Source organism: Argentina silus (assembly GCF_951799395.1).
Source record: "Argentina silus genome assembly, chromosome: 9".
In the NCBI taxonomy this organism is placed as follows: Eukaryota; Metazoa; Chordata; class Actinopteri; order Argentiniformes; family Argentinidae; genus Argentina; species Argentina silus.
Window position 1 is genome coordinate 7453117 of NC_139663.1, and position 27417 is coordinate 7480533.

General features: G+C 43.4%; 1 protein-coding gene across 1 annotated transcript; it reads right to left on the minus strand.

Annotated features, from left to right (window-relative positions):
• Nucleotides 1-5000: 5000 nt before the first annotated feature.
• baiap3 (BAI1 associated protein 3) lies at nucleotides 5001-26212 on the minus strand (the record flags this gene model as incomplete). Its single annotated transcript, XM_083677965.1, has 33 exons — nucleotides 5001-5104; nucleotides 5291-5496; nucleotides 5663-5786; nucleotides 5893-6013; nucleotides 6289-6372; nucleotides 6479-6550; nucleotides 7219-7327; nucleotides 7674-7753; nucleotides 8264-8332; nucleotides 8529-8744; nucleotides 9020-9115; nucleotides 9323-9466; nucleotides 9716-9839; nucleotides 10025-10176; nucleotides 10383-10434; nucleotides 10539-10636; nucleotides 13105-13161; nucleotides 13278-13368; nucleotides 14415-14539; nucleotides 14755-14872; nucleotides 15040-15143; nucleotides 15249-15341; nucleotides 15451-15558; nucleotides 15754-15862; nucleotides 15970-16047; nucleotides 16300-16344; nucleotides 16642-16855; nucleotides 17320-17386; nucleotides 18750-18809; nucleotides 19669-19776; nucleotides 20054-20137; nucleotides 20686-20773; nucleotides 26070-26212. 33 exons carry the CDS (start codon nucleotides 26210-26212, stop codon nucleotides 5001-5003), a joined length of 3543 nt encoding a protein of 1180 aa, XP_083534091.1.
• Between the last annotated feature and the right edge of the window lie 1205 nt (nucleotides 26213-27417).

Sequence of the window (27417 nt, forward strand, 5' to 3'; positions counted from 1 at the left end):
GCTGCTCTTTTTAGTTCAGTCCCATAATGAACATCTCAGACTTCAAAAGGTGCCATGGGACTGGTTGAGCTTCACTTTCAAATGTTTTTTGTCTTTGCCTTTGAGGCCTTGTTTTTTTAGTTGTTGTCTCTCTTACCATGGTGAGTCTACCGTAATTGGCGACAGACAGGAAAAAACAAACAAACGATTCTCAATGTGATTCGATTTTCTTTAAAGAGGGAAGCCAACATTGACTAATCAATGGAGCTGAAGGCCCCAGTCAGCCGATTTCATATGGACTGTTAGAGAGGGAGAGATGTTTCTGCTCTACTGGCTTCCCTCCAGTGTATTTCTGAACCAGTGCCAGCCACAGAAACACAGAGACCAGGGGAGAATCAGATGCAGCTCATGTGATGCCTTCCTTGTGTTTTTCTGGCTGAGATTATTCGGAAATAGACCTTGTGGGAAGACTGGAGGGGAGCACATGTGTGCATGATCATATAGAGCTCTATTCACAACAGCCACATAAAAATGGTTTGTGCTCGTTGGAAACAATCTAGTGTCTATGTCTGAGGTCATAACAAATGTTTGCCTCAGGTACAGTGTGTGCTGTGTGTACAGTGTGTACTTTTTAACTGTAACTCCCCATATGACTGTTTACCAAGTATTTATGATACACTTCGAGATAAAAAGCCACATTGTCTCCCTGCTATTTTCATCCAACTCTCTCACTCCCTCACTCCTCCTTTCCTCATTCATTCACTCACTCACTCACTCACTCACTCACTCACTCACTCACTCATTCACTCACTCACTCACTCACTCACTCACTCACTCACTCACTCACTCACTCACTCACTCACTCACTCACTCACTCATTCACTCACTCACTCACTCACTCAGTCAATCACTCACTCACTCACCCACTCACTCACTCACCCACTCACTCACTCATTCACTCACTCTCTGTGAGCTGTTTGTTGTGCCCCAAGTCTGTTGTGGGCAGTGAAATTAGTGACTCGGCAGTTCTCTGGCTCCATGCCGAGTGGTTGGAGCAACGGTGCCCTGTTAAAAGGCTAAGAGGAGGCACTGGGCTTGGCCCTGGCCCCGGCCCCGGCCCTGTCCCAGCTGCATTCCTCCAGGGCGAGCTGTCCAATATCATTTCTGCTCTCTCTGACAGGGGCTGCCTAAGCCACAAAGGACCTGCTGTGCTGGCCTCTCCTCACCCAGGCCCCGTCGCCACTAGGGAGGGGAGACTCACTCTCTGAAGTGCCTAATTACCCAGACGCCACGGCCAAACTGGCTCCCACCTGCAGACCACAACCAAAGGCTCTTTCAACAGGTGTTTTTGCCCTTGGCCTATGGAGAAAGGGCTCATCTGTGGGAAGCTCATTAGACCCTGTCAGTTCAAAGCACCACAGTTCCGATGCATCATTCTGTATCACATTTTCATCACTGATAAGAATCAGTTTTCTGTGAATCCTCTGCCTACTTTATTCATCATTCCAGGACTTTTGTATTACTCATTTCCATTTCACTGTAAGTTGCACCCTTTGATAGTGTAAGAGGCATATCACACTCCACACACACCACAAAGCTGGAAGTTCCCTGGGAGTAGGGCTTAGCTATCACTGCACAAGTTGGAACATGAAGAGGGTAAAATGAACCCTCACATAATGACAGCCTACAGTATGCCTATAAATCTCAGATGTAAATGTATCTTGTATTATATCATGACCAAGCCTGTAGTATCAGGCTTCACAGGTAGCCCAGACAGAGCGTAGCAGGCAGGCAGGCAGGCAGAGCCAGGGACTCTGCAGGTGTGTGAGCTTTAATCTGGGAGGACTATGGGTTGGGTTGGGCTGGGCTCCAGAGCAGGGATGGGATGGGGTGGGTCTGGCAGTGTAACATTTCTGTGGGGGGGGGATTAGGGTTGTATGAGCGGAGATAAGAGAATGTGGGATCACAGTGCTGTTAAATGTACCTGACAGAGCCAGCGGAGGAGAAGCAGCCACCCTGGAGCACACAGCCCTGCCTGCCTGCCAACATTCCTGGAGATCAACACCAGTCCCATTCTCCCATTCTCCCCACTCACCCCCCACCCTCCCCCACTGCCTAAACTTACACAGCACCTGATAAAGGCAGCTCGGTAAGCTCTCAGACGAGAGAGGTTTATCTGGTGCCCAGCCTGCAGTATTTGTGAAACATGGAATCCCTTGCTTGGCTTCCAACATTCTTTGAAATTCACATGAGATAACTTTGAATAGCAGTATGTAATCTATGTACCGTCATTTGATATCAAGGCGGTTGGTTCATTAGTTAGCACTGTATTCATAGTACATAGTCACAGAGCAATGAAATTGATCCCTCAAAGTCCTTGCGCTTTATTTGCTGAGTGGATACAGTATAACTGTATAGTGTACTGTAGCTATGTGTATGACACAATAATAGCTCAAGGTTGCCCCTCTGTATTATTTTCTCCTCTTATTCCATCTGGTCTTTATTACTGTGCCTGTAGAAGCCTTCCCATGGTATTGTCCCTCCCACACGTGTGCACTGAGGGCTTGTCACCCCTGTGGAGAGCCAGCATCAAGGCCAGGGCACAGTCCTCACTCGCTCACCCTCAAAGACACTGCTGAACCTGAGCCCTCTAAGAAGCCTGTATCCACCCTGGTACCCTCATCAGCAGCAGGCAACAGACCTGGACCAGCAGCAGCAAACTTGGTAGTATGCTCCACCTATTGTCGGAGTGGTGAACTGATGATGATGGTTTGTGAAACTATGGGGACATCTAGTGGATAAACCTTTTTCTGAGTTTCAATGGCACCAATTGTAATGCCTCTTTGTGTGTGTGTGTGTGTGTGTGTGTGTGTCATTGTGTGTGTGTGTGTGTGTGTGTGTGCGTGTGTGTGTGTGTGTGTGTGTGTGTGTGTGTGTGTGTGTGTGTGTGTGTGTGTGTGTGTGTGTGTGTGTGTGTGTGTGCAAGCGGATACTCAAATGTGTTGTCTGGAGATACATGTAATGTACTTTATTTCGTATTTTCACCCCTGTACATCCTTGCAAAAGAATAAGGGAGTGTTCCTGTGGATTTAGAGTTGTAGTGCTGTGATCCCCTCAGAGAGTGAGCCCACAGAATGATCAACCTGAGGAGGTCACAGCTGGATACAAACAGAAAGCTGTCAGATGGCCTGATGGGTACATTTCCTAGGTTCTGACCAGAGGGCATGTTGTCTGTATTACAGGACAATGAAATGTCTACTCTCCATCACACCTGCGGCAGCACTGACCAAACTAAGTCAATACTCCAAATCAATATTGGGTTTGGTGTTATTGTTTTTCTGGGTCGTTGTTTAATTGAGTCCACTACACAATCTATACACACACTCTACCCCTGTGGGTGTCAAAACACACATCAAAACATCGCAAATACCTCTGCTTTGTCCACATCATTGTGTGTGGGCAGTGAGGAGGTAGCCAGGTCATTTTGAAATGACTGGTGATTTGACAGATTGAACATCATCAACACACGCTTGCTGCTTTATCATTTCTAGGGATCCTGTAGTATGTGGTGTGGCCATGTGTTGGTGAAGGGAAGGGTTTGAGAGGTCACAGGGTCAAGGGAAGAGGAGGACTACAGAGGAGGAGACTAAGGAGTGGGTGAGTGGGAGGATAATGGAAGTGGTAGGAGAGGTGGCGGGGAGGACAGGTCTGCATCTGCCCATGACATTTGGAAGGAAGTGAGGAGAGACTGAGTGACTGTAAACAGACGGTTGCTTTTGTAAGCCTTGAATCAGGGACAGAAGTGACAGGAACCGAGAGAGAGGGGGGGAGGGAGGGGAGAAATAGAGAGAGAGAGAGATAAGGTAGACAAACCTGGCAGATATTAGAGAAGAGCTGTAAAAAGGTAAACAGCAGCCAAATCTAGTTGAATCTGTCAGTCTGGAAGAAATGTAAATCAATCCTGGCACTCACAGCTGAACACAGATTTTGTTCAATGATTCCTGACCAATGTTTTGCTTGGTGTCTAACTCTGTATTTGTGAGTCCTTTCAAATGAAAATTTGACATCAGTGAGCAAAATGTACATTTGGGTAATCTGATCTTATAAAACTGTAGTTATGGAATGTCTATCAATCAATTTCCAACTTTCCAATTTCCAAAAAGGACTCAATTAATTGAACCAATGAAGAGCACACAATTGACAACAGAACAAGTGATCATATTCAAATACAATCTTTACACATGTTCATAGACAGCTTCATAGGAATAGTACAATAAACATCATCACAGTCCATTACAATTCAAGGACAAATAATTCACATTAACAATAACAAATGTAAGACTGATACTCTTTTCCTCTTAGGGATACACTGAATAATCTGAAGAGATAAAACCATTCAATTATCAATCATAACTGAGCACAGATGGCATCACATATGTGAAAATGGGAGAAAAGAAACTCCTCGTGTTTACATACAAAAAATGGCTACAGATGGCTTCTCCTTGCAGGGTTTTTCACTCCTATCCTTGTGCTACTTGGCTATAAACTCGGAAATGATCAAATAACAGTGAAAAAATAAACATTACAGAAGATGTATTTTTGAACATGATTGATGTAGCCACTTCAGGGATTCATGGGAATTCCAATGAAAATACAAATGCAAATGTGTGGTAGATGCAAAGTTAAATATAATATATCAAAGATAACACAACAAAGATGACATTAAAGATATCTTTACAAAATATGTTGTGTAATAGCAATCACTGTATATTGTAAACTATTTAGCATGTTTCTCAGATAGAGAGACACTAAAATACAGCACAGTGACAGGACGTTAGGTTTACTAATAAAAAAAACTGTAATACTGTATGCCTCATCGTGTTTTTCATCAGGACATATTTGACGGCACGTACAAGAGCAATTGATACAGTAAACATTGTAAACATAGCACAACAAGTACAAAAGCACATTGGCAAGACTTGGTCAGAATACACCAATACACCAGAGCCATCAGTGACAGTTTACTCCTCTTCCATGGATTTCTCAATCTCCTTCAGCTTCCGCACAAACTCCTGAGCCTCCCTGTCTCCTGTTCGTGCATCCAGCATCCTCATGATTGGCTTCTCTGGATGGGGAGAGCAAATAGAGATGAGAGGGGAACCAACAACGCCTGGTCTGACACAATTACCTTTAGATTGAATGGCTTGCTATGTGGAATTACACGAATAATTGGAAACCCTTCCCAGACTTAAACTCCCTCTCCTCCCTGGAGACCCATTCCCTCACAGGACAGAGGGCTCACGTGATTTACCACTGGGTTTGTTGCGAGCCAGATGCAGGATCACTGGCTGGACGGTCTTGCCGGCAGCGGAGGCGTTGGGTCTTCCTGGCCAGCAGAAGTCACTGAGGGGGGCCACAGCCTCCCCAGCAAAGTCGTTGGTGGACAGCCAGTCATAGTCCATCACAGTGAAGGTCAAACAGGCAAACCTGTGTCTGTACTGTTCAGGGCTCACATGACTGTGGGACACAGAGGGGAAAGGATGTGTCAAACCCTCAGAAACAGCAACACTACATTCAGGTGTTAGGTTAAGTAAACAATTGGATGCTGCCTGGAGGGGATTTGTATGTCATCCCAAATCACAATACAATTTCTTTCTCTGTATTAGTTGGCTAAGATACTCACAAATAAAAGAGCTCATCAAACACTGGGTGTAGGGTCTTGAGCTTCGTTTGGGTGCGTTGGCTCTTGGCCATGGGGAAAAGATGGTGGGGACAGAGCTCCACAATGACAAAGGGGTCACTCAGCCCTGTGGGGGACCAGAGAGAGGAGGGAAGGGGTGAGCAATGGCTGAAACAGAGGATTGGTCTTGTTGACAAACGGGAGCTGCATGTAAATGTGACTGTGATATTTACCGTTGGCATCCAGGGCAATCAGATCAGCAGCATGGAGAATCTCTACAGTCAGCCTCTGCTCAGGAACATCATAGTAACACTTCACACTGATACGGCCAAAGCGGGTATGCTTCAGTGTTCTCTGAAAAGCAGATCCTCATTATCCAACTGATGCTGGATATGTTATGTATTATGCATAAATTGTTCACATAGACCAACCAACGATCAAGTTATTCCTGTACCTAAATCATTGTTGCTAAGGAGACTTAGCAGCTAAAGGGGAAATAAGGATACTGTGTGTGTGTCGGGATTGTTCAGTTTCCAATAAACACCCCCCCCTCCCGCCCCAATCCACCGCCCCCCCCCCCCCCCCCCCCCCCTGAGTCAGATGTGGCACCCCAGCGGGCTGCAGCCTACCTGCTGGGAGATCTTCTCCAGGAAGTACTGCTCGATCAGCTCAAAGGACGAGCACTTATTCAGCCTCAGCTCCTCCTCCAGGGCCTGGAACAGTAGGGGGGGAAGACACCAGCTGATCAACCAACCCAACCTCCAGAAAAGGCACTCAACCACAGTCAGGATTGCTAGCTGCTTTCACTGGCACTCCTACCTTGTACTCTCCGTTCTTCAGGTCTTCCAGGGCCAGTCCCTCTCCATCCGCATGGAAGAACTGCACCAGGGCCTAGGAGGAGGGGACATTGTGGAGAGAGAACGGAGCTCAGACGGGGCTACGGTGTCTGCTCTCGCCGACTGGCACGGCACATTTTCAGTTTCACAGTAACAACTTGCCTCGATGTGCAGCATACATCTGGGTGCATAAGTAGGGCTCTCTGTATCCTCGCTAACAAGTGTGAAAACCCCCCGGTAGGTAAATGGGTCACTGTGGGCCCACATGACATGCTCTACCTTAGCACTTAGCATTTCATGACTTTTCATGCTAATATGTCGTATGTCCCTTGCCAGCTCTGCTCCATTAGAATACAGGAACTCTCACATTGTCATTCTTGTGGGGACTCCCCTTAGCACTGAACTGCAGCCAAGAGATCTGATGAATATCTGATTTATGGTAATGATGCCACAACAGCAGGGAAACAGTAGCTAATGATGACGAAGATGACGATGATGAGGAGAAAGAAATAGGGAACATCAGCAGTAGAGAGAGAGAGAGTGAAGATAAAAATAGAACAGTGTGTATCTATCTCTATGCCTTTTACTCTCTGCCTCTGACTGAGCTGGGACGTCATCTGGGGACTAGCCTCTTCCCACAGCTGCTGTGTCTAGTTTTAAGAGTCTGGTTCATGAGACTATCTGAGGACCGACTGCGACGAGACCATACAGATGAGCACTGACCTCGACAGTGTACTGAAAGCGGTTGTAGAACTCCACCTGGACACCCCTGTTCTCTGCCACTGCATCCAGGATCATCCTGAGGAGCAGCTCCCACATACTATGTAGAACTCTGAGACATGGGGGACTCGGGTTAGACAGTAATCCCCAACCCAGCATCCACCCCCAACCCAGCACCCAACTCCCACCCAGCACCGACCCCGACCCAAACACACAACACCCACCCCCACACCCAGCCTCCAACCCCACACACTTGTTTATCATGACTGTCTGAACAATAGCCCACAAACAGTAATTAGTCAGTCAATGTACTATTCTACACTATGTCATGCATGTTCATGTGGAATACAATCGGCTAGATAATGATCACTGTTAGAGTGCCAAGTGTCGGAAGGGTATCATTACAGCGTGTGTGTTTAAGATGTACAGTCAGATTAAGGAGTGAGGAAGGTAATTACCTTGCCAGATTCTCCTTCACCAGAGACTCACTGAGGATGACTAGAGTGTCGTGTAGGTACTTCATGAGGGGGGACACCGCCTGGAATAATGTCACAATCACAGTCTTAAAGGGGCAATCTGGAATGCAAACAATAACAATTCTCCTGCCACTTTTTGGGGGTAAACAGGTGAGGGATGGGGCTGGAGAATGTACTGTAACTACTCTCAAATTCATAGATGGAGCTATGGATGCAAGGACTGACTCATGAGACCAAAATTATAGTTTCAACCATGTTTTGAAGCTATACAGTGTTTGTTTACAATTATATTATTTACAAACAATGACGTAAATCAGCCTTATATTTTGGGTTCTGATGGGGTAAAACTAAACTTGTGAAGCATTTATAAGTTATATTCTTCAAGAATCAATGCTTATATGTAATTCATTTAAGTCCAAAAATCGATGTACCGATCCTAGATTGCTCCTTTAAGGGAGGCCTATTGGAAACGTCTTGACTGCTACAGTAGCATAAAGCAGCGGGCCGACACACAAAAGGAGCAACGCACAATGTACTGTTCAGTCATTCAATCTGGTTCAGTGGATTCTTACATCATCATTGTTGATGGAGTCAGGGGACAGGCTGATGTGCTGGATGCACCTCGTCAGCTCTGAAAGCATCTGAACAAGACACACAAACAGAATAGCACAACGCTCCTGTATATCGCTGGGAAACCTGGCTAATGATTAATAGCCATGAATTACACTAAGCCATGTGCCATACTGTACACATGACAGACTCTTATTATACTAATATTGATGTGAATGATTGATAGTGTGACTGACAGGGGAGATGGTCACAGTAAGTGAGAGGGACCTTGTCAGTGAGGTGGGTGATGAGGCGTTTGGCCTCTCTCTGCAGGTCCATGTCCACGTTGTAGAGCTGCCCGTTGAGGGCCTTGTTGACCTGCTCCTTCCCCTCTGGCCCGCACGACTCCTCCATGGCCTGCTCTACCCCCTGCCAGTCCAGATCACGAGGCAGGTGGGCCAGGAACACACGCACATGCTCTGTGTTGTTGAGAGCGATGCACAGCTATATGCACAAGACCCAGGGAACACAACAGGAGGAAGAGAAGGCACAGGTGGGGAGAAAAGGGGTGAGGAAACAAAAGAGGAAAAGAGCTAAGAAAGGGTAGATAGAGGAGGAAGTGAATGATTGAAAAGAGGCCAAGTACAGTAACTAGAGGTATCATATTACTATGTGGACATCCCGCAGTGGTCTCTGTGTTGCCAGGGAGTGAACACTGGCTGACATTTACTTCCCACGTCATCCAGTAGCCCCCCTTCCTGTGTTCCCACAGGCGTTACCTGCACTGTGAGGCTCTTATGGTCTCGGCCCAGCTGGCTCCTCTCAATCTTGCGCTTTATCATCTCTGAGTAACACACAGCCTCGCTGCAAAAATTCTACAACACACAAACCACACTCATGTTATGAAAGCAAAACCCTCAATTTGTGTTCTGATTTCTTCTGCAGTGTTTTTGATTGAGCCTTGCCACCTGTAGAGCTGTTCAGTGTGTGTGTGTGTGTGTGTGTGTGTGTGTGTGTGTGTGTGTGTGTGTGTGTGTGTGTGTGTGTGTGTGTGTGTGTGTCTGTGCAAAAGTGGTACTCACGTCGGTCAGGCGTGTGACAAAGATGAAGGCACCTGCAGAATCTGGCCAGGCTAGCTGGGACCAGAACTCCCGCACCTGGCTGAAGCACGCTGTGACATCCACCGCTGAGGAGCTGTGTTTGTCCTGCCTGTGCATTTTCTCCAGCTGTTTAGTTCAGAAACACACACACACACAAACACTCTGTTTTATATCCACTGTTGTATATCTACTGTAAACACAATCATGCACAAAAAGAACAAACATACTACAGTAAGTTCAATAAATGTCAGAAATTACTCTTTTGTTCTGCCATAAAACATCAGTGTGCTTCAATACATATTCTATTAGTAAATTGTGTACTTTGCTATTTTGTCCAACAAATTCCACAGACAGTTCAACAAAACGCTGTGTCACCTGATCTGTGTCCACTGCTCTGCGGATTCTGTCACAAGACCTATCATGGACTATCTGCAGCCACTTGTGAATAGAGGTCTTGAACCAGTTGTGAAAGCCAGTCAAGGACAACATTTTAGCATCCCTGAGAAAGAAGGAAAGCAATGAACAACTGACAAAGTAATCTAAAAAATAGATAGGATATCAAACACAGGAATCATATCAAGTCTATAACAGGATAGGTGTTGTACTGTATGAACACATTCAGGTATAACCAAGCTCCATTATCCAAGTCTGACCCTAATAGACAGAGCCTTCTTGGTGACTAACTTGAGAGGGAGGAATTCTCTGAAGTGTTTGAGTGTTTTCAACGACATGTAGAGCTCAAAGAGAGTCTCTCCCATGGTCTGAGTCAGCCTCAAGCTCTCCTGCTCCAGAGTCCCACACACCCTCTCCATGGCAACGCTCACATCATCCGCTACCTGGGGGAGAACATGAGTCCATCATCCCAAGGTTGTTCATAGAAGAAGGGTCAGGGAGGGCATACAGGACATCAAGTCTACAAGTTATGGCTGAACACAATCATGCATGTACTGTATCCATCAGAAAATACCATATGGTGGATGAGGTTTCTTACGATCGAATGATTGAACAACTTTTCAAGACATCCGTTTCAGTGACTACTTACCAGTTTCTCCAACTGCCTGTATGAGATGCTAAAGAAATCCACTTTCACTGCACTGAAGGAAGAGAAAAGACAATGAACACTCGGTAATGACATTGTCAATGTGATTCTACTTGAAGCCAATTATCTAGACTGTACCGAAAAGGTCAGTGTCCATACCTGTAGAAGAGCTTGTTGTAGACGTTCTGTCCTCTCTGTACATCTGCACACACAACGTCTACCACCTGAATCAGCCTTCTCAGCTGCTCCTCCAGAGCCTGTATGAACACAGCGTCCAACATCTCAGAGAGACATCACAAATCCCTGACAACCAGGACAGGTCTCTTTAGTCATCATACTTATTATGTCTTTATTATGCTGTAAAACATACATGACATCTATTCAACCAAATGAACAGATTATCTGTTATCGGTTGTGTTATAATAATAATAATAATAATAATAATAATAATCACAATATTCATAATACAGCACATTAACAGTGCCCTGCGTAAGTAATGGGACAGTGAAGCATTTTTCTTCTTTTGTCTCTACACTCCAAATTGATTGAAATCAAACAATTACTGTGATGTTAAAGTAGAGATTCTCAGTTTTTATTTGGTGGTATTTGTGTACATATCGGTTCCACCATTCAGAAATTAAAACACTTTTTAGGCATAGTCCCCCTATTTCAGAGTACTCAAAAGCAATGGGACAATTGGCTTGGCAGGTGTTTCTGGTAAGTCAGGTGTGTTCTGTTTGCCTTCAGAGTCTGCTCTTGGTGTCTGTCAACATGAGGACCAAAAAAGTACCTAAAAAGCCTACAGATGTCTAGAAAAAGGTCTTAAAGGAAAGATATGACTAATATAATCACGTACCAGAGTGATTGCATGATTGCAAAAAAGGATCAGCCCAAGATTTACAGCATACCACAGTCATGCTTCTGTATGGCCATCTGAGGGTGGCAGTGATCGCCCAAGAGACTAATTGACTCACACGTGTTTCAGATCCTGACCCAAGTAGACGCTCCTTAAAAGAGGTGTGTTTTCTGTTGTTCTTGGTCGCAGCTTGGGATTTGTCATGTGCTCTAGCCTCTCTAGCCAATCTCTAGTTTATATCTCTGATCATCTTCTCTAGTGTTCCTGTGTTTTATTATTTTCAAAAGTGTCACGCTGTATCATTCTGTGGATTTCTTGAGTAAAGCAGCATATTTTGACGTTCACCATCACTTCCTGCTCTGGTCTCCTCTCTGCTCCTGAGTCTTACCTTACACCTCACAGCAAGCTACGACCGAACATGGACCCAGTGGAGATCGACCAGATCAGGAATGTTGTTTCCCACCAAGGAGTACTACTGGAGTGACAGCAAGAACGCATCCGAGAATGTTTTAGACAGCGTCCTTTTGACATCGCCCCGGTCTCCTGGTTTCCCGAGCCCACCGAGCAAGTCTCCCAGTTTCCCAAGCACCCCAGGCCCACCGAGCCAGTCCCCTGGTTTCCTGAGCACCCCCGAGCCCACTGAGCCAGTCTCCCAAGCTGGGCCGCACGCGCCTGAGCCCACCGGAACGAGACTGGCACATGCACACAGGCTGCTGTCTCTACCTTTCTGTTCAACATGCTGCCGGGAGGACACTGACAAGCTGTGCCACAAACCAGCTGCCAGAACAAAGGTGGCTTTGGCCCACGCCGCTCTTACAGTAACGCACACTCCAGCCTGAGCCCCAGATTTCCTAGTTTCATATCTTTGAGTGTTCCCCGGTATCATCCTGTTTTTGATTCTCGAGTAAAGCAGCCTATTTTGACCTGATCCAGCATTCCCTCGTCTTGCCTCATCTCTGCTCCTGGGCCCTACCTCACAACCACCTCATCTGTGAAACATGGTGGAGTGGGTGTTAATGTTAGGGCATGTATAGCTGCCACTAAAACTGGCTAACTTGTCTTAATTGATGATGTAACTGCTGATGACAGCAGTAGAATGTATTCTGAAATGCACAGAAACATCTTGTCTGCTCAAGTACAAGCAAATGCCTCCAAATTCATTGGATGGCGTTTCATCATACAGTAAGAAAATGACCCAAAACATACTGTCATAGCAACGAGGGAGTTTTTTAGGGCCAAGAAGAATCTTCAGATATAAATACAATTTAACATGCATTTCATTTCCTGATGATATGATTTTAGGCAAAAATACCTCAAAACAAACAACAACTGAAGATGACTTCAGTAGAGAAGATACCCAGTGTCTGGTGGGGTCAATGGGTCGCAGACTTCAGGCATTGCATTCAAAGGATTGTCGACCAAATACTAAACATGAGTGCTTAGTTTGGACATTTTGATACATCTGTCCCATCACTTTTGGATACCCTGAAACAGGGGGACTATGCATAAAAAATGTTGTAATGTCTGAATGATGAAACCAATATGTACATAAATACCATCAAATAAAAGCTGAGAATCTCTACTTTAACCTAGTAATTGTTTGATTTCAAATCCACCCCCTCAACTCTTGGGGTGTAGAACCAAAAGAAAAGAAAATGCTTCACTGTCCCATTACATATGCAGGGCACTGTATACAGCAACCAAAAGACGCTTAAAAACTAAAACAAAGTGGACAGTACAACAGAAAAAAGACACAGGTAAGACAAAAAGAACAAACAGGAAGGCGAGGACTATAGGAGGGAAGGGGAATAGTAGAGTGGGGGGGGGGGCAACATTTATCATGATCATGTTTCATTGGTGCCAACTCACTCCTTCCTCTGGTTTGAAGTGTGAAATTGTGCTTTCGTACCACTCTGCTGTACCTTTCTGTTGAAATGACAACAAATACAAAATGTGGTCAATAGCAATCATTAGTGACGTTCTGATAACGAGGCCAATATCAGCTATTACCTGACTGGTTCCATCCCATTTGAAATATTTACCTTGACAACAGTGGCAATTTCCAAATGCAATTCATTTCGAAGGGGACACACAGTCTTGAATGCCTGCATGGTCTGCATGTGCCCTACCCCCCTAGGTCACAAACACACAGGGAAGGGAACAAGGGCATCTCAAAACAATGTCTCATTATTTCTTTGAAAAAAGGCAACATATTTATAAGTAGTCCAAATGCATGCTGGACACCACTGTGCTCTGCTGTGCTGTGATGTGATGTGATGTGATTTTCTGTGATGTACTGTGCTGTGTGTGTGTGTGTGTGTGTGTGTGTGTGTGTGTGTGTGTGTGTGTGTGTGTGTGTGTGTGTGTGTGTGTGTGTGTGTATGTGTGTATGTGTACGCGTGCATGCGTGTGTGTGCGTGTGTGCGTGTGTGTGTGTGTGTGTCTGCATGCCTGCGAGCGTATGTGTGTGTGAGTGTGTGTGTAGCGCCAAAAACAGTGTGCTATGAAATCTCTCTAGAAGTGTCAATCTCTAGGCAGAGCTTGAAATCCTATTGGAAAAAGCCCTACAGGATATCAATTCTTCCAATCTGGTCTTAGCAATATGACGCCCCGTGGGGCTGCTCACACAGAAAGGGCATAACAACATGAGCTTCGTAAAACACAGCTGCTTTTATTGACAAAGTGACCACTATTCAAGTGGAAAAGACTTTCTGACTTTGACCAATCCAGAGTCATCCTGACCTCCTCCACAAGGCTGGCTGACGGGAGGTAAACCAAGAGGTGGGACAGTTAGTATTTTGGGGTAACGCTGCTAACAGCTAATATCGAAGTGCATTATAATATACAAGAACACAAGTTCTCAGTAGGCCATTGAAAGTGAATGAGAAATGCACAGCAAATGGTCCCTCAAGGGACTTTTGGAAAGAAACTGCTTGAACAAATAGAGCGCACATGCTCACCAGTAGTAAGTGTAGCAGCAACGTATGGAATGGTTGCTAGCCAAGACAGCTGGTGGGCGTTTCTCGATGCTCTATGGAGGATGCTAACAGTGCCCTCTCTTTCCTATGTACACTCTTTGCCATAGGACTCTGCGGTTCTATGTGGGTTAGTGGTTGAACGTGAGGTATGACAGCTCTGGAGGGTGTGTGATGTGATGGAGAGAGGTGGTGTGAGTTTACCTCAGCATGAGCTCACAGCGAGTAATGGCAGCAAGACTGGTGCAGGGGAACACCTGACGCATGCTCTTCATCAGACACAGGCAGTGCTCTGTGTACAGCCTGAAGCTGTCTGACAGCTGCCTCTCCTGAACATAGAAAGTGCATCACTCATTCTCAGAGTACTTAATCTTCCAGGTACCACTCAATAAAAACATGTTTTTCCCCAAAACTTTCAATTAGAGCTTTTATTGAATAGGTACCCTTGAGCCACCAACCATGATGGATGTGGGTGGTGAGCTAATGAGGCGATCCAATTGAACATGAAAGGTGTTTGAAAAGGGGAACTGAGAAAGGACCCTACCAGGTCTCCTCGCACTGCATGGGGGTCCCACTCTGCGTCAATGGTCCTCAAGAGACGCAACAGGAGGGAGTAGCACATCCTGTGGGACTGATGGTGGCTGCTGTAGCAGTGCCAACGACTGCACAGGAGAGCATATGGAAAACACGACAATCAACTCTCATCTGAGATTAATGCATAAAAAATGAAACTTTGACAACATGTTTATTTGATCATTTTGACCACTACAATACATTTGACTTATGATTTAGAGTATATCGAAGTGTTACTATCCATGATTGTACTTACATGATTGCCTGTTGCAGGGGTGAGAGATCTGTTTGCGCGGCATGATGGGACAGCACAGTCCATGCTGGTGGAGTCACCAGCCCATTCCAGTTATAAGGCTCTTTCTAGAAAGAAAAACTAAATTGTTTACCTGAAGAATAAGGAAACCATATGAAAACCCAGTAGCCATATGATTCATTGTGATTCATCATTTTGTAGTAGAGCTTCACCTGAATGTGAGCATGCTCATACTCCAGAATCTGACTCAGCATCTTCTTGTGAATGGCCTCATTTGAGTCCCTCTTACTCAGGGTTGTGTCTCGCTAGGGAACACAATAAAATAATTACAGTGCTAAATGAGCAACTTCAAGACCACAAATAAAACACATGGAGGGAGATCTGTTGAGCTGTTACGCTGAAACACTGTCATACCTGTGTAGTGAAGAGCCTCAGGATCAGGTGACATTCTCCCTGAACCTTGGATGCACTGGACCGTGGCTCCAACTTAAACCACTTATCATATCCAAGAATGGGGATCTCCTAAAGGGGAATAACAGTGTATAAGGAAGCTAGAAATGGACTTTGGAAATAATCTTTCTTGGTTTAGTTTTAAGCTGCAGAACACTGCCCCTCTGTTAAAAGGTGTTGTTGTCCTATATCTAAAATGTGATGTGTTGTTTTAGATGTGATACACTGTGGTTGGTTTTCTTTAACTTTAGTACATGAGAGACTTACGTTCAAAGGGATGTTGATGCACCCCAGGAAGTCATCAGCATTCTCCTCAGTAGATCCCGATGAGGAACTCCCATTGGACCGTACAGATTTGGCAATCTGCTTAAAATACCTGGTCAGAAAGGCAATAATGAATAGATCAATGGCCTACCAAGCCCTTTACTCTTTACAAATGAGCCTAAAATAAATGCTGCTTTTTATAAATCATAGGAGTTCTACCTGCCCATTCCTCTCAGTCCACTGACTTCGTTGAGTTTTTTGCAGGCCTCAGCGACAGAGACATCATCATCGTGATCCCTGAGGACAGGAGCACAGGTCAAAGGCTATCACTACATGTGTCATATCATCATTTGCGATGTTCTTAAGAGAGACTTTGATGTTCTTTGATGACTTTGTCACGCAGGTTCCTACAGTAAAGAAGTGGCAATCGTTGGGATAACTGCCTGAGTACAGTATAAGTGAACAAAGCACATTCAGTTGAAATAAAGCGGAGCTACAGTGAAATTGCAGTGAGGGTCCTTGAAAGGGTCATGCTAATATTTTTCTTACCATATGTCCAGATGCAGTAGATCACTATGGACATCATCAATGTCACTATTAAACGAAACAAATGTTTTTTATAATTAAGTGACATCTGCAGAACAAAAAGCTGAAAACACTCTCAGCACCACAGATGGCACTGTGCTCTCTTGGTCATATCATGAATATATGCATATATGGAAACATATGTTTCTGTGGACCATCTGAAATTATGAATCGCAGAACAACCTTACAAGCAGGGCATCACTATTACTGCTTATCGAAGCATATCAAAACAAAATGACCATCGGGACACAAGTGTCTGGTTTCAAAACAGTACGTTTGGTCAAAGTGAATTGTATTTGTACTCACAAGACAAAGTGCTCATTCCAGACTGGATTAAGAGTCTCAGGTTTGACCTCAGTGACCTGGATGCACCTGGCAGCCAGGACCTCCTTCGTGCTGGAACGCTTCTCCAGTTTCTCCTTCCTCTTCCTGAAGCTAAACTTCCTCTCCTTCTTCTCCTCCGGCTCTCGGGGGCTCTGTCCCAGGAGGATTCCCAGCATGCAGTAAGGGTCGCTGTATCCTGCCCAGCCCCGGGGGGTGTTACAGTAAAGGTTAATGCACACTCAGTGATGATGATGATACTATTACAGTGATGGTGATGTACTTGTTTGAGGTACAGGCAGGAAGCAATTGGCTTGCTAGTAATTACAGACTGTGTCCTTTTAGACAAAGGGCTGGTCAGTGTTATCTGTGTGATAGGTTGACAGAACAGTGAAGTGATGATTATGATGACAGCTCTAGTGCCTTGGTTGAATCACATGGCTTGATGGGAGTTCAGTGGGTTGTGATGATTTTTTCTTTCTTTTCTTCTTTCAGAAAGACAGAACAATAATACCATATAACTTAATCAAATTGATTATAAGCTTTTCAGATAATTTTTAAATAGCTACTTTCAATGATCAGTGACATCTAGAAACAATAACAGTACATTCATGCACAGTATTATTTTTGACTGCCTATCAAGAGAGGTAGAACACAACTCACCATTTGCATCCTTTGCCATTAGATTCTTTCCTTTCATAACTGACACTCTCAGCGAGAAACTTGCTCTCTGCAAAACAAAGAAACATAAACAATAGGTTGCATAAGACATCATTTACTAAGATACATAGTATGATTAAGAAAAATAAAGAAACAATTAAAAATGCTGCCTTCCAGAATTGAACCTTAACATTGAACATACATACAATACAATACATACAGTGCCTTCGGAAAGTATTCAGACCCCTTCACTTTTTCTACATTTTGTTGTGCTATAGACTCAATTTAAAATTGATTAGATTAAAAGAATTTGCCATCAATCCACACACAATACCCCAGAATGACAAAGTGAAAACACGTTTTTTGAAATTTCAGTCAATTTATTAAAATTTAAATACAGAAATACTCATACATAAGTACAGTGTGTAATTGATTCCTATGCAAATCAGAGACCCAATAAAAAAAAGATATTAATTCCAAAATTACATGAACTATTATCCTTGCATTAAGATGGACTCAGTTCAACTTATTGAGTGATTTGTTGATGACATTTTAGTATTTTAGCTAATTTTAAGAGTGCCATAGCAAAGGGTCTGAATATTTATGTATATGAGGTATTTCTGGATTTCAATTTTAATAAATTGACTGAAATTTCAAAAAACTTTGTCATTCTGGGTTATTGTGTGTGGACTGATGGCAAATTCTTTTAATTTAATACATTTTAAATTGAGTGTATAACACAACAAAAAAAAAAGTGAATGGGTTTGAATACTTTCCGAAGACACTGTACATACAAAAGCACAGTTTATTTTTTCATTTATTCAAATTATTTTATCCAATGTAATGCACTTTCTCAGTGGTAAACAAAATACCAGTATTTACAGAGTGAGCCTGGAGTCTGTCAGGAGAAAATAGTCGATGGCTGTTTTCTTTGTCAGGTGGTTAATGCGAGGCCTTTGAGTGTCACTAAGGTAGAAAGAGACTGCTGTGCCAGTGAAGGCTGAGATCATTGTAGGGAATATTTAAATGGCACAATATTTTTCACTCTCCTCACAACCTTTCAAGAAGTCTAGTAGAAGAGCCCAGCTTCTCTTTCAGATTGACATTTGAAAGGTCCCTGGTAGTCAAGTAATCATACAAAATGGGGCTTTCAGGTATCCTTTTACATCCCTTGGTCTTAAGAAAAGCTCTTAGGCATCAACATACCCCACCGGCTTAATCGCTCCAGGTACAAGGGTTTATTTTTCAGCCACTATACTTTGTTATTTCAGCCTTTCACCTTGTGAATACATTGCAAAACATAATCTAAACTCAACATTTAGCACAGTGATGAATAAACCACATAGACGGGGTCAGGCACCGCTGTAGGCAAACGATACAACAGGGGACGGGAGGCGGGAAGGAAATGGGAAAAATGTAACAAACCATTTTACCTTGGATTCTTGGACTCTCTGCAGAATGATGTCATGTTCCTCCTGACCCATATCAAACACCTGGGAGAGTGGGGCAACGTGGAAAAGGTCACTCTTTGCAAAAGAGGCTCATGAGCCTGTGAGCATATGTGCAGTACACACCAAGCTGCATTTTATATTATTGCTGCATTCTCGCCGGTACGCATTAGAAATCACAAAAACTTTAGACTAAGGATCTACAAACATGAACATAAGCTCTATGTGCCTTTCCACTGATTGGCCCTAAGGTCACATGAACCTGACCAAGATGGCTGTACAGTTTCCACCTCATCATCCTCATTGAACAAAATGGGTCCCAGTAGGCACTTCAAAGGCAGGAACACGTCTCCATCTGCACTGAAACCCACAGACCAGTCGCGACAGGAAGCAGCCAGCTTTAGAGTGACAGCAACTGAATGGATGTAATATCACAGCTGAACATCAATACTCAGTGGGCCTGGGCTTTGATGTTTAATCAGGTTTGAGGCAAGCGCATCTACTCTGACTTATACAGCCGTCTCAGAGCAAACATGCCTCCCTACTGCCAGACTGCTTCTGTATGATCAATTGATGAGGAGGGAATTAGCAGGGGTTTATAACAGGATTCAAATACCGTATTTTGTAAGGTTTTTCTTTTTTTTTTGTAGTTTTGTAAGACACTATTCAATTGATTGCTCTGTTTGTCTCGTCTAGTTTAGCTGTCAGTGTCTTGAGCTGAAAACATTCCAGACTGTACTTCATTTCATGACAAAAAATAGGATTTGTGTGTGTGTGTGTGTGTGTGTGTGTGTGTGTGTGTGTGTGTGTGTGTGTGTGTGTGTGCTTGCTTGGTCTTGTGTATGTGGGATGGGCAATGTGGACTGTATATTCATTTAGTCGGCCAAAGGAGTGTGTACTGTACCTTCAGCAGATAACTGAAGATCTCTCCTTCACTGGTCACATACTCCAGTGAAGGTACTCCCACCCTGTTGACCACTGTGTAAATTGTCTCTTCATACAGGAGGTCCAGCTGGAAGAAACCAAACACCAATGAAAGCAATTGATACAGTACAGTCTCATGCAGGATTTGACCTCAACTTATAAATAGAGTTTAAAAGACATCCTATTTTACAGTACTGTGAGCCTTGAGACACACCGAATTCATATTGCACTATAAATTGTATTGAGTCTGGATTCCAGCTGGGGAGCTAGATTTGACAAAGAGGTCAATTACAACTGTAATAGTTGCAGTTCCTGCTTTGGTCCCAAACACCTCCATTACTAGAAGAACTGTATGTTCTACTCACCTCTCTCCTACTGGCTCTGTCTGGGACAAAGACCTGGTCTACCTGTTCTGGGGGTGGTGGAGCTATACTCTCCCCTTCTTCACACTGCAAACACAGACAGAGAGAACAGCACACCTTGGATCATCACTCCCAGAGCAGCTCCATCACCATGACAGATTCAATAATGATCGGAAAGGGTGTGAGGTTAAGTCACAGTAAGCCATTATCGATGACCAACCCTTCACTTTCAATCCCTTTGCACAATCACTCACAGGCAATGACTGAATTATTGATCTCTCTCTTCTTTCACCACTTTATTAACAGAACAGCGTGGACTACAAGTGCTCTCTCTGATAAACATCCTAATAAGGCCCATTGGTCCAAGTCTGCTTCCTCTGGCGTGGGAAGTGAGGGGGTTGGGGTTGGGGATTGCCACCGAGAGCAGCTTGTGACAGCTGAGGCTCCAGCCTTTGGAGCATCCTACTCAGCCTTGTCCTTCTGTCCACACACGTCATACTGGTAGGAATAGTAGGGAAGAGAGCACTGCACAATGATCCAGACCATGGGGGTGGGGGTGGGGGGTGGGGAGGTTGCTCCTGGGTGAAAAGGGCACCCCACGGAACAGCAGTGAGTTTGTATAAGGGGGGGGTTACCTCAGCCTGGGCAGCCCGTAGGAACTTGTCCTGCTTCTGGAGGATTGCATTCATGCGCTCGAAGAACTCCCCATTTCCCTCAGAAAACCTGTCAAGACACAGAGAAGATACAGTATGGCAGGAAGACTATGTTTCAATTCTCTGACACCGACAAGTCAAATGTGAGCAATCAAGGATGTCAAATTTTAGAGTATGTATGTACACATTGTTTTAATACATACAGTAAGTACTGCAACTGCACTAGCTATATTACTTACATCAATTACACCCCATACCAAACACACCTCTAACTCATGGATATTGAGTAATTCAGTAATTCGATAATTCGGTAAAAGACAGAAAGGCACCTAAAGCCTCTGAGCTGTTAATCACTACCAGCAACAGGTAGAGAACCAGTTAATTTGTTTTATTGTATGCCATCATTTTTTCACATCACATTTCTTCCTGCAGAAACAAAGCTGAGGAGAATAGTCTGTCAACAGAGCCGCTCTGTTTGTTTATTTTCCTGAACCTTCAGTATGTACGACCAGTGTAAACAGTGGGTAAAGGTAAGATAGCAGCACATGTCTCGTATCAATGAAATCCATCTAACAACACTCCCCTACCTACCCACCGGAGTGTTCTCCTGGAGTAATAAAGCCATATTAAACTGAACAAAGACTTGCAGTGACCCTAGCACACCTACAATGACCGCACTATTCTACGTGATTGAACAGGGTTCCACAGAAGATAAAGAGTGCTTTTTTTTTTTTTTCTCTCTCTAAGCCGATGAACCCGTGGACTTCTGCCTCTTGCTAATTTCATTGGCCCAGTCGCCATGGTGATGGTGGCACAATCATGGAGGGATTCACTGGCACAGCTGAACACCTTGGGAATAGCCCCCACCCCCAACCTTGCCCCCCCACAGACCAAAGGAGAGTTCTGGAATGAGCGGTGGTGACAGAGCTCCAGGAGCAACCATACTGCCTGACACCTCTGTGCCTTTCCCCCCCTGTCTCATTATGCAGAGGAGCCCCGTCCACACGGCCCCATCACACTGCTTTATTAGTCCCATCACATCCCAGCAGGCGGATGGCAGTCAACACAGTCCCCATACATGGCCCTTTAGGGAGAAGGAGAGTTGAGGGCAATCCCCATAGGTATGGATGCAGATTAATGGTGCTCACCAACTCTCACCAGGTCTCCGTCGACATGGGATCTTATGGAGTCTGAATGGTAGACATGTAATGTGACATGCGTCCCATATAATGAATTGCTTGTGATAATTCCTTATTTTTAAAGACATCCAATCAAGGGGCATAGAGAAACATCCACTCTTGCAGGATGAGGTTTTTCACAGAAAGGCAACATTAATAGTACAAGTCTGTGTGCTTTGTTAATACTAGCTCAGAGTATATGTGGCATATGGGCATTTTTTCTATTCATCAATATGTATAGCTTTGTATTAAAAACAAGCCATTAGTTCAATGAATTCAATTTGTCAAAGGAACCTTTGCTTCTGTTTTCCGTGTGCATTTTTGGATTTATGTACTCGAAATTCTAACCTCTTTAAAGGCTTGTAATGATGAAGAGACACACCATTGGTCACACATTGTTGGGGTCTCTCTCTCTCTTTCTCTCTCTCTCTCTCTCTCTCTCACACACACACACACACACACACACACACACACACACACACACACACACACACACACACACACACAACCTAGACAACAGTCCAATGTTATGTTGCTAGGAAACAGCTTCTTCCCATGCAGCCTTTTATTATTATTCCAATTTATTTTGATTATTCATTCAAAAGCTGTTTGTCTGGAGAGTGTCTGTCTAGAGAGTAATTTAGGAAAGAATCATACTAATAACAACACAGACCTAAAGTAACATACTCTCTGGTGAGTCTGGGCAATATCAATCTTTTTTTTAAATACTTAACATTCAAGTTTTCTAAAAGCTTCCTAATGGTTGTAATGTTTAACTGACTATGTTTAATCAGTAGTGATCAGGGAATGAGATCCCTTGAAAGACACATTTCATTTATGAATGCTGTTTCGGTCCAGAAAAAGCGCTTTCTAAAATGTCCTACCCGACACTCGGTTCGCATATAAACATGTTGTTACTGCCAGGGGTGTTCTAGTGGACGTGACTCACCAATTTTCACCTTTTTGTCTCTGGTGGCTGCCTCTTCGAAACGTGCATGCACACAGAAACACAACGGCTAATGGCCGACACTGGAAGTCCAATTTGGAGGGTTATATTATTATTAGGAAGGATGCTGTTGTTTGGAATTTCGAGCTGTATTTCACCACAATGGCCAGAGGTGGCAGATTTCAAATCATGAAATAATCAAATAGCTCACTCTTTCTTTGCTAACTTCATACTAACAGCCTGCCTTCATGCACTCATCCCACATAATGCAATTACTTTCATTTGAATGCACACATGTTGTTGAGATAACTGAAACCCATCATAACTCATACAAGCAAATATTAGTTTGTTACAATTGGCAACTCTGACATATTATGATTCGATACAAATATTAACATGTTGAATGGTTTATGGTTTATCTTCCTAAAATGTAATAATTGTTGTTATATTTTAAATGTTTTAAACATACTGCATATAAACAAGATAATGCATATAATCAACGTCCTAATCAAGCAGATGAGATCTGTATGTATTGGTTTGTGAAAAGAAGGCAAAATGTTGCAGTGGTTAAAGTTCTGCAGTAGTAAGTAGTCTTCAGTAGACGATTACATTTACAATTTGATTGTAAACTACTGATTGATTGTAGTTGGCATATGGAATCTGTTTCATGAATAAAATAACAGTCAACTGAGTTGTATGCAATAAGTTACCCTGAGAGCACAATAAATAACAATCCTCTGAAGGTCACAGAATACATTTCTCATTACAGCCTTCTTAACCTTGTACAGTACTTTACCTTCTCCTGTATTGATGTCTAAGATGGAAACCATGGTTAAGTGGACAGAACACATTGCTCTGACCCCCTTATACAAGATAGCATCTTGATTCAGGTATTCTTGTTAAACCTTGAGATGGTCTCCCTTAAAAAACCAATATAATCTTTGTCTCAAGATGAGCTGTGGAGGCAATGACTACATTTGCATATCATGCAACATACGTGTCCTCGTATTATATGACTGTGTGAGCATATCAAGCATTTTGGTCTTTTTTTTCTTGCTTTATTTATTACGATAAGGACCATTTTTAAATCGAAATGTGTTTGAGGATTTCAATAAGTCACAATTAATTCAATGAGCTTAGGGAATCACAATGTAATAATGTGTGAATAATGAAGACTTGTGTTTTGTACAAAGACAGTACTTTCAAAAGAGCACACCATTAGAGAGTACAATTAGCCCTCAGGAAATTGTCGATTGTACAATGATCCTCTGTCCAGTGCTAATTTCCTCACTGATGACTGGCAGCCTTTGCTAATAGTGTGTGTTGTGTTTATGCTGGACCATCACATCATAGCTGTCTTCAATGGAGATAAATCTATGATTATTATTATTATCGAGCTCCTGCTGAAGAATACTGTATAATCTCCACCCAGTGCGTCAGTCTTTGACCTAAGGACTCACATAAGACACCTATCAGAGTCATTTGAACCCAGCGTTGTCTACACTGGGCGGGGCTCTGTGGCTCTGTCCTGCCTCATTTGCATATTGCTAATGAGCGTGAGTCTGGATCAGAGGCTTGGGCTCTATTGCTACTAACAGCCTCACAGGCTTCTAATAATGAGCGCTCAGCAGCTCAGTCAGTCGGTGTTTCAATCAAGGCTCAGTCAGGCTCAGTGGGGGATGCAGCTCCATGGTGGCTGGCAGAGGAAGAGAAGGCTCTTCTCCATCTACTCACCAACCACTGAGGGAGTGATGAAGGTGAAATGATAGAAAGTGGAGGAGAGACATCCTATTTTCACTGAGAAACAGGCTAGAAGGTGAGAGATTTGTGTGATTCTGATATAACCAAACCTATATGTGAAAGCTGGTATACTATGGTATGTCATTACTGTTCCAATTGTATAGCCCTCTGTCATTTTCTCAAACCTTCCATATAATATATCTGAAAGTGTTCCAAGAATTCAATGGATGAAATAAATAATTTACCAGTGTTTATCACAGAGCATCATAGATGTTTTCCCTCTCATATAAAATAGGCACTGTCATTAAAAATAAAACAGTTCATATTGGGCAGCAGTAACAAACTGACGTGTTATGGTTGCTATAGAAACTTCAAGGTTCGTATGCTCATTACTTTAGGCTTTGACATCAGTTGAAGGGGAATCAAAACATAAGACATAAGAAACAATCCAATGGATGATTAAAAAAAACGAATGATTTCAATCAATGATATATATGCATTAATGAATAAAATGTGAGGCATAGTGGGCATATTTTGTTTTATAATTTATCTGTATATTAGATATGACAGGAACATTCACATAAGGTCAAAGTATGATGCTAACAAAGAGCTGGATATTAATACTGTACGTTACTGTTCAGGGATGGAGGACAGAACAGTATTGTATGTTTGAGCCTAGATTCCTTTTCTCCTAATAGGAATGTTACCCATTCACTGAGTGCCTGACTGTGCATGTGGCCGTTGGTATTTTGAAATGGTTGATGTGTCCCTGGGGATGAGGAAGGCATTTTCACAACAGGTCCTATCTCCGGAGTTAAGGATGTGGGCCACATTACACACATTGGCTTTGTCAAGAATATTTATGGATCCAAGCATCAGCAGGCTAAGCCTGTTTCTCCAAGACTACCGGTGGAACATTTACTTAAGATTACCAGCCCAGGCAGGAATTAATGTAGACCAATGCCACCAATCAAATTACTGTCAATCATTATCCCTTTGACTGCACTGACTATACTTGAATCCCTTTGAAAAATCGATGATGCTGTATTACGCCCCCATTATGGGGCCTGCATGGTGACCTCCAAAGTACTGTCAAATCACAGTTTGTAGCTCCTAAGTAGAGCTATATGAGGGTTGTTTAGTTGTCACACAATCACTGCATAGAATTGATTTCATACTACATTCTTTATTTCTAAACAGTATGTTATAGCTGATGTCTTGGATATCTTGGAAAAACCAGAAGGTACTCTGTCCCATTCAGCTTTGTATGACCATATTCTATAAATACAGCTGCCTCACACTTGAGGTGACTCAACTAACAGTTTGAAAGGCAGACACAGTGATATATTGGCCGACATATAACAACACTTAGGGCACCAAATATAAACACCAAGAAACACAAACATCACAAATATGTGTGTGTGTGTGTGTGTGTGTGTGTGCATGCATGAATGTTTGCTTGCATGCGTGCGTTCATGCCTGTGTGTGGCAGTGAGACTAACCCATGAGGTAGAGGGTCAGAGCAGTGTCTGAGAGGACTGCTGCTGCCAGAGGCTACAGGCTCCCTCCTCCCCCTCAGGGACTGGCTCCTCTGCACCTGCCTCATCACACTGCTCTTCAGGTCCAGCAGTGTCGACATGCTCATTCACTACCTGCAGCAAGACGAAGAACACACACATGATGATGAACCACCCAACACTAAGGCACCACCACATGTGTCAGGTAAACAACCAAAGTCAGTACAAAGAGGTCAGGTTAAGGCACTACATTTTCGTTTCGACCCATAGTTGGATACTACGGATGTGCTATCCACTTCAGGATCTGTCCTTCGGCTGCATATACACAGGGCTAATCAGTATAATCACCCCCTCCCTTTCTTAACTCAATTATACTCTGCCACAGCAGAGTGCGTTTTCTGTCTAGGGCTGGATGATATTGTATTCTGTCGGATTTGAACTATTCACTCAAGTTAAATTGTGATATGAGAGATTTCTAAAGAGCCTTCATTTGGTTACACCTCAGTGAGTCATTCTTAAGCCTGAAACCAGTGGCGGCAGCTACAAGGCAGAGAGAGGGAGAGAGAGGAGCTAAAAGCAATGAAAGCAAAAACATTTTTTTTTTTTTTTTTGAAAAGACAAGAAATGACAAGGATACAAGGGAGCGGTTTGATTGATGGAGAATTGTTTGAGAAGAGACAAGTAGTCTTTTCATTAGTTGACAGCATACGTCGATCTTTTGTCACTTCTCTCTGTGTGAGGGAGACAAAAACTGTGGCACTGTGCTTTTTTTTGTTTTTTTCAAGCTGCAAAAGATGCATTAGTAAGCATCATAAAGAACTATGATATGAAAATCAACTCAATAAAGCTGTAGGGTTGACCCTGTTTAGCTGACTAGTCGATTATTTGGTAGTTTTGCTCTTAGTCGACTGAGATTTCTTGAGTTGAGCAGTCCAAAAAAATGTTTTTTTTTTTGTCACGGAGCACGAGCTACGTTAAAAACGTTCTAGCCTGTGAGCAGACTCCAGAGACCAGGGATGGCACAGCCCATCATTCTAGGACATAAAGCTGGTACCAACATTATATACAGTTATATTGTGCTTGAAAATTGGTGCAACACACAAACATGTTTTCCGAATTGTATGGTTTATAAAGGGGCCATGTAATCATTCCCATTGCCTCCGCCTGTCATTGAAAGCACGTTCTGCTGTTGTGGGTGTGATAGTGCATATTTGATTGAGTTTGTCTCGCGAGACGTTCATTCATTGATATACACATTATTTTCTAAGTTCAATGCCTACCAATACTTTAGCAGCCTACACAGTGCCTCTTATGTGGATTCATGCAGCATTTA